This window comes from Pan troglodytes, chromosome 9 (assembly GCF_028858775.2).
Source record: "Pan troglodytes isolate AG18354 chromosome 9, NHGRI_mPanTro3-v2.0_pri, whole genome shotgun sequence".
In the NCBI taxonomy this organism is placed as follows: Eukaryota; Metazoa; Chordata; class Mammalia; order Primates; family Hominidae; genus Pan; species Pan troglodytes.
In genome coordinates, this window is record NC_072407.2 from 19,325,716 (window position 1) to 19,332,902 (window position 7,187).

Genomic DNA, 7,187 nt, shown 5'->3' on the forward strand with positions numbered 1-7,187 from the left:
TGAGTCCTCTGCTGTGGTTTGATGGGTAAGTTGCTCCTATGTGAAGGCTGAGAAAAGGCTCTTCAGGAAGAAGCATGAGAAAAGGCATGGCAGTGTCACCAATCATCCAGGTACCCAGAGGGACAGCCTGGGGCAGCAGAGGGTTCCTGTTCCTTCAAGACCTTACAGAAGATGGACACACAGACTGCATTTGCATACCTTCTACTACTATCGTATAATGAGGGTGTCTTTTTTTTCTTAAAGTGTAAAAAGAAGTCAGTCTGCATTGCAAAGCTAAGTCATTCACTTAACTCTCCTCAGTAAAGCCCTAGGAAATATTAGTAGAGTCTGTAGTTTTATGTTATTTTAGCCACAGTATATTTTCTGATTGAAATTGGCACTTGAGAAAAAAAAAAGACACAGTTAGGAATTTCGTCTGGTAAAGATTCAAATGTTAACCCACATCTGTGGGTTTGGCTTGGACTCTTCAGCTTGGCCTGACCCTGACCCGGGTCTGTTCACCACTGAGGGAGTAGTAAGTTTCCACCACAGACTCCCCCAGGTGGGTTCAGTCCCCTTCTCTGGCAGATTGGGTGTGCAAGGGAGGCCCAGAACCTCTGGGTCAGGCCTGGCTGGGCCCTGTCCTGGGCCTGAGGCTCTCCCTGTGTCTCCTACAGGCATGTCCCGTCTCATCGAGCTCTGCAGATCCCCATCAGAGAGGAACAGCAGTGACGCCGTGCTTGTGGCCTGCCTGGTGAGTTCTCAGTCTTCCCCCAGCTTTTCCCCTGGCCTTCGGAATGCAGCCAAGGGGGCCAGGAGAACCGGCTGTGCTGTGGCTGGCTTCAGTAAGCCATAAAACCTCTCTGGGCTTTAGCTTTTCTCTTTAGGATTGTGAACATTGTAATATTTGTTTCACTTAATTCATAAAATCGTGATGAAAATTATATGAGGTCATATGTGTGAAAGATGAGGGCTGCGAAACTCCCTCTTCCCTCTGTTCTACCACTACAATTTTAGGAACCAGGAACCTTTGAGGTTCCTGTGGAACGCTAGCTGGTCGTGTCTATGTCATGGTGCCTGCAGAACATGGGAGCTAGGATAGGGATATCCCCTGCCTATTCCAAAGGGAATAAAGTGAGAAAAGCCTCCACTTATCCCTACAGGGAGCCCATCTGCTGGTGCTCTTCCAGCATTGTAGCTCTCTCCTCCTTTGTGGAATAGAAAGAGAAGGAACACGACAAGACAGAGTGGACTATTCAGCAGCCACCTGGATCCTCACCTTGAACACAAGCAAGTGTATCCTAGGAAGTCCCCACCCAACTTCTTTTTGCTAGGGGTCCACCATGAAATAATCAATAGTACCAGACAGAAAATGCACGCTTCGTCTATATATTCTTCCCTACTAGGTCTCTAAGGACTCCCAAAGTAGAGTAGCTTCCATTTAGAAACATTTAGGAGTAGGGAAGCCACTCTATAAACACAACCCTTAACTTCCAGAAGAAAGTGCTGGCTCTTGTGATCAGAGAACATAAGGGGGAAGTGATGGATTTAAAGATGCTTCAAGCTGTCTCACAGTAAAGTCCTCTCCTCAGCCCATTTTGAGCTGAGCTTGTCTCTTTTCTGGGAGTTTCTGATGGGCGTTGCGCAGTTGTAGAAACAGTGGGGCATTGCAGTCAATCAGACCTGTCTTCGTTGTACCATTAATGAGCTGTGTGACATTTGATAAGTCACTCAGTGCTATACATTTTATTCAATAAATGTTTATGGAATGATTCTGTGTTCCATTCACTGTTCTAGGCTATGGGGATACAGCTGCAGGTAAAAAAGACAAAAATCTCTGCCCTCCTGCTGTGGTTTTTATTTTGGCATATTCAAGGCAATCTTAATCTTTTTGTGTCTTTGGTGGTCTGGTGAAGCTTATGGAGCCCTTTTCAGAATAATCCTTTAGATGCAAAAAAATAAAATATATAGAATTAAAACCAAAACAAATTATATTAAAAATTATTAAACTATTTAAATATGTGATATATTAATATATTTGCTTTTTAGTCAACACATTAAATAAGACCTAGCAGTAAGTCTAACAAGTATTGTCATTTTGACTCATGCGGACCATAAATGGTATTTGAAAATATTTTCAACAACTTTCACAGGCTGTGAAAGTATTTGTAATTTCTACTGGGAAATCACAAATCACAGGGATTGCGAAGATGCCATGGTTTGTTGCTGCATTCACATTGCAACTGAAGGAAATGCTAAGTTTCAGTTACAGGTTGGTGAAAATAAAGATGTAACTTTTTCTCATTCAAGTTCACAGATCCTCTTAATTCTGCCTGTTCTAGCAAGTGAAGTGAGAGGAAATTAACATGTAATGATTGGCCCCAACTACCACTGCCTGACACTGAATAGGCCCTGAGGAAATGTTGGTAGCATTGAAAGCACTTGGGAAACTATAAAACTCCATTCAGATATGAAGGCTTGTGATTATTACAGCTATCATTTTTATTAGTGTGAAGGAGAGCACACAGAAGAGCTTGGCTACTATCTTTAATCACTTGAAGGACTTTCAAGCCGAAAAGGGATTATATCTTGTGGATGAGTTGGTGGATGCTGAAGAGAACCCCTCCCTCCCTAATCCATTCTCCGTGTGGCTTCTGAGTTAATTTTCCTAATGACAGTTTATAATTATGACACTTTCATGAGACCCCCATGGAACCTTTCTGTGGTTCCTCATTATCTCTGGGCCACTGTCCATCTGTTCGGCCCTTCTCAGTCTGGCTCCAACCCATCCCTAGGGCTTGCAGACCTACCACTGTCTCCAGGCCCTGTCCACCTGGGCTAAGCCAGAGCACCCTGAACTGTGCCGTGATCCTTGCTCCCAGCAAATGTTTTCTCTGTAACTCTGTGTATTAAAATTCTGCCAATCCTTCCAAGCTTAGATCTAAATCTCTCTTCTTCACAAAATTTTCCAGGAGCTCTCTGTGGTGCAAAGCCAGAGAGTACACAGCATGAACCTGAGCCTCCTCTCTTGGGTTTTGTTTGACCAAGTCCAAGGCAGGTTCCATTATCTTTGTCCCAGGTGTTTTAAGGGGAGGCTCTTGGAATTCAGACATAGGCCTGCCTGATTCTAGAGGCCTGCACTTTTCAACCAGACCATCTTGTTCCAAGCCATGCTCTTTCTCTCCCACTCTCTTACAGCACTGGTCTCCAGCACTGACTCATGGAGGAGGATTTGTACTTTTCCCCCTCTAGCCTGGAACCTTCCCAGTGCAGGGGACTTTTTCCAGCATTTTGTATATCCATGGGACCTTGAGTTTGGTGACTATGTATTAATTGATTTGGGGACTGACAGACTTGCTTCCCCTTTTCCTAGCTCCCAGTCTTGGGGGTGTCCATGGTTTGTCCCTAGGAGTGTTCCAACATTCGAGTGTGGTCTCCTGGCTGGTGAGATTCACTTGGAGCCTAGCCTGGCAGATGGAGTTAGAAGCCACCATTCCTGCTCTTCCCCAAGGCCTTTCCCAGCTTCAAAGGCTCCCTTCAGGTAGAGGGAGGAAGTTTCACTTATTGTCTCCCCTGTCTGGGAAAGTGGCAGTGCAGATCGTCTCTCCCAAAAAGAATGGATTTTTCCTGAATGAAGCAGCTGTCAGTAGGTTGCCAGGCTTGTTTAATGCTTGGGTGTTTTCAGGCTGTCTGGGAATGAGATTCTAGGATGACTAGCTGTTTAACCCTCCCAGAGAAGCAGAGGCTGAGAGAAGGGTTGGCAAGGGTGCAGGGTCCTTTGAGGCTGCTGCACACTGAGGAGGGGGTGCTCTGAGCTACTGTAGGGTTCATGTCCTGTAGACTTTCTGGGGACCCTGGGGAGGTAAGGGTGTCTCTTCTCTCTCTGCCGCTCTCTGTTGTGTTTTGGTTTCTGCTTTGCTCTCTTTCTAGGGTTTGCCTTCTCTCTTAGCAGTTTCTCTTTCTTCTTTCCCTTCCTCCCCTCTTTTTATCACCATAACTCCTTTCTCTCCTCTACTCCTTCCTTTTTCTCTCTGCCTCCTCACCTCACCCTACCTCTCTCCTATTATCTCCCCTCCCCCACGGGCTCTCTCTTTTATTTTCTTTGCCACTATTTCTTTTTTTTTTCTCCATCTCTTTTTTATACTTGGTCTTTTTTCTTCACCAAGTTCATCTCTGTCTGTTTTAATATTTCCTTCTTGTTCTTTTTTCTCTGTTGTCTCTTTTTCTCTGTTTCTTGGCTATTTCCCTTTCCTGTCTTATTTGCTCTCTTGATAGGTCTATGTTCTATTTCTCTGTGTCTCCTTGTCTCCCTTCTTGCTTTACTTTTATCCCTAATGATGCAAAAATGCATTGGTGGCCTTATTTCCTCATCTTCAGAAAATCCCTGGTTCTGTTTTCATGGTGACAACTCAGGGAAAACGGGGTTATCTTTCCCAGTTGGAGCCAAGAAGAATCAGAAAGTGCTGTGAAGTTTACCCTTGTTAGCCTATGGGGTAAACCACGCCCCATGAGAGTCGAGATGTGTGTGTTAGAGACAGTTCTGGGGAGTCTACTTCCTGTTGCTAGGGTCACAGACCCTGCTCATTAATGCACAGAGACACATGCTCCTTCTCTTTGACCTGGCCTGGACATGACAGCACCTGTGACTCCCAGCAACCAGCTCAAACTATCCTCTCTTTTCACTTTGTTGGCCTGATTTCTCAGCAACAGGCTACCTGCCATGTCCAGGTCATGAGCGGTACCCCTGCCTTATGCTCAATGTAACCTTGTATCCTGGGTTTGCAGCATCCTACCTGTGTGCATAGGTCTGAGTGCCCTGGAGTCAGACTCCTGTGTGATATCTGGAAGGCCACTTTCCCCCTCTGAGTCCTAGTTTCCTTATTTCCAAAAGGGAGATCATGACACTTAGCTTGCAGCATCATGTAGGGATTAAGTGAGGTGCTATGGGGAGATTCTCAGTGTTTGCATTCCCTCCTTCTTTGCTTCTTTTGCCATTCTAGATATTCCCCCACTCTTTTTGCTTCCAGGGGTGGGAGAGGAGGGGGCACCTTGTTCCCTGCTGTGTATATGCTCAGGAAGAGGGAATAAATTAATATTTATCAAGCACTTAGCATGCATTGTCTCAGTTAACTGGTAAACAGGTCTAGGTAGGTGCACGGCTAACATTTAGTTTCAGGTTGCTCTATCAGCAGATCTCAATATTAAAGCACTTCGTTTATTCATTTCTTTTCAGCCAACATTTATTGAGCCCTGTGCCAACCTCTGTGTTGTCTGCTATAGATACAGAGAAATAGAAAACAAGATCCTTACTCTCGAGGAGCTCAGAGTCTAGTGTGGGAGATAAATACCTAAAAGCTAGTTACGGCCAAGTGTGAGAAGCTTGAGGTCAGCCCAGGGGCCCTGGTTGCACAGGGGAGGGAGGGATGGACTGTCTCTGCTTCAGGATAATTGGGGAAGGCTTCATGGGGGAGGTGACAATAGGCAGGAGCAGGAAGTCACTTCAAGTCACAAGTAAGAGTATCAGCAAGGAGGAGGGGGTATAGCTCAGAGGTAGAGCATTGGGCTGCAGATTAAGAATCTGAGCAAGGACACATGGACACAAAATAGAAATAGCATACTCATTGCTCATTGTGTGGGGAGCTGGGGAGTGATTTCATTCTGCCAGCACCTCTCTTTCCTGCTCATCCCCCTTGCCAGGTGTTGAATTTCTCAGTAGCAGAACCCCTATCTACTTTTACAATATGTTCTCCCTCTCTTTTCCTCTTTTTTCCATAGTGCTTTCTATAGGACTTTGCTGAATTTATGGATGAATGAATAGTTCTTGCTGTTCTAAGGTTACTCTAGGGATCTGGAAATAATAAAGACCATTATTAAGATTATTAACAGCTTTCAGATGACATCTATCTTAGTGATCAAGGTGCAAATAAAGCTAGCTGACCAAGAGATATGGTTGCTATGTTGACCAGGTGACCAAGATGGTGACTGAGATGCCAAGTGGCTAACATGATGATCGACCCAAATTGTCTGGTAAATGCACCACTTTCTGAAATGCACATTTCAGGGTAGGTGAAGGAAATACATGTACCTGACATGGCCCAGTCTGACATGTGTCACCTCTTCTGTCTTCTCCCCAGGCTGCTCTGCGTAGATTGGCTGGGGTCTGCCCTGAAGGCCTCCAGGACTCTGACTTTCAGCAGTTGGTCCAGCCTCGGCTGGTGGACTCCTTCTTACTCTGCAGCAACATGGAGGAGAGTTTTGTGTAGTGAGTGTGGGAGAAGAAATACATTTGGCTGTTCTCACACCCCCTCTGACTACGCACCAGTGAACACATCTGAGTACACACCAGCTCTCCTCATCTTCTTATTTATACTTAACTTATTTTTGTGTGAAATAAATGGAGGGCGAAATCTTAGAGCAACATCATCAAACAGTCTGTGGTCCTTGGGAATCTTCTTTGTGTTTTATTTTTTGATTTCTGTAGCTTTTCAGTTGCAGATGTTGAAATTTGTAATGACCAATATGACAAATTGCCATGGGTGATTCCACTTCATCTTATTTTTTCTACTCTCACTATACAATCTTGCCTCATTTTTTAAAACTTTGGAACCAGAGGATTTCAACTGCCTAGCAAGTTTTTTTTTTAAGTTGGATTTGCTCTTCCCAAAAATCTAAAATGAATTTAATAATTGGGTAGAATATATTGGAAAGAAGTTTCTTTTTCTTTAATAAATGGAATCATATAAAATGTATCCTGGATTTTCTTATTAAATTGTATTTTAAACTAAGTTCTTGCTTCCCAGGTTTCATTCCCCAAAAACTTTTCCAACCATTAAAAGTACATACAGAATTGTCTTGTTTTCATAGGTGTATAAATAGGTTAAGTTCTGAGTGATTTATTGAGAAACCAAAGTGACTTTCAAAAATACACCCAAAGGCACCAGAAACCCTGCTTCCTTTGGCTTCTTTGCTTTTGTGTAACCTCCTGTTCACCTCCTGGTGAATAGAATCCTCAGATGAGGCTTATTGAATGATTCCTCCTCAAAAGTATACTTGAAAGCAGTAGTATGCTGAAGCCAGCTCATGCCCACTCACAAGGGACAACTGTGAGAATTTCTTCCCAACTCTGCACTCAGTGACCTTGCGTTGGTAGCCATGAGCTACTTCATGAGCCCTCATGTTGAAATTGGCCATAGTGGGAGTATTTACAC

The 7,187-nt window shown here is 44.1% G+C and overlaps 1 protein-coding gene across 2 annotated transcripts in view; it reads left to right on the plus strand.

Annotated features, from left to right (window-relative positions):
- The window catches only part of INSC (INSC spindle orientation adaptor protein), a 132,273-nt gene extending 125,509 nt beyond the window's left edge, over window positions 1–6,764 (plus strand). For both annotated transcript variants that reach the window (XM_001172337.7, XM_001172325.6), the window contains exons 12-13: window positions 657–733; window positions 6,114–6,764. In XM_001172337.7, coding sequence (XP_001172337.3) covers window positions 657–733; window positions 6,114–6,242 — 206 coding nt within the window. In that variant the 3' untranslated portion in view covers window positions 6,243–6,764. The remainder of the gene's footprint in view (window positions 1–656; window positions 734–6,113) is intronic.
- The last annotated feature ends 423 nt before the right edge of the window (window positions 6,765–7,187 follow it).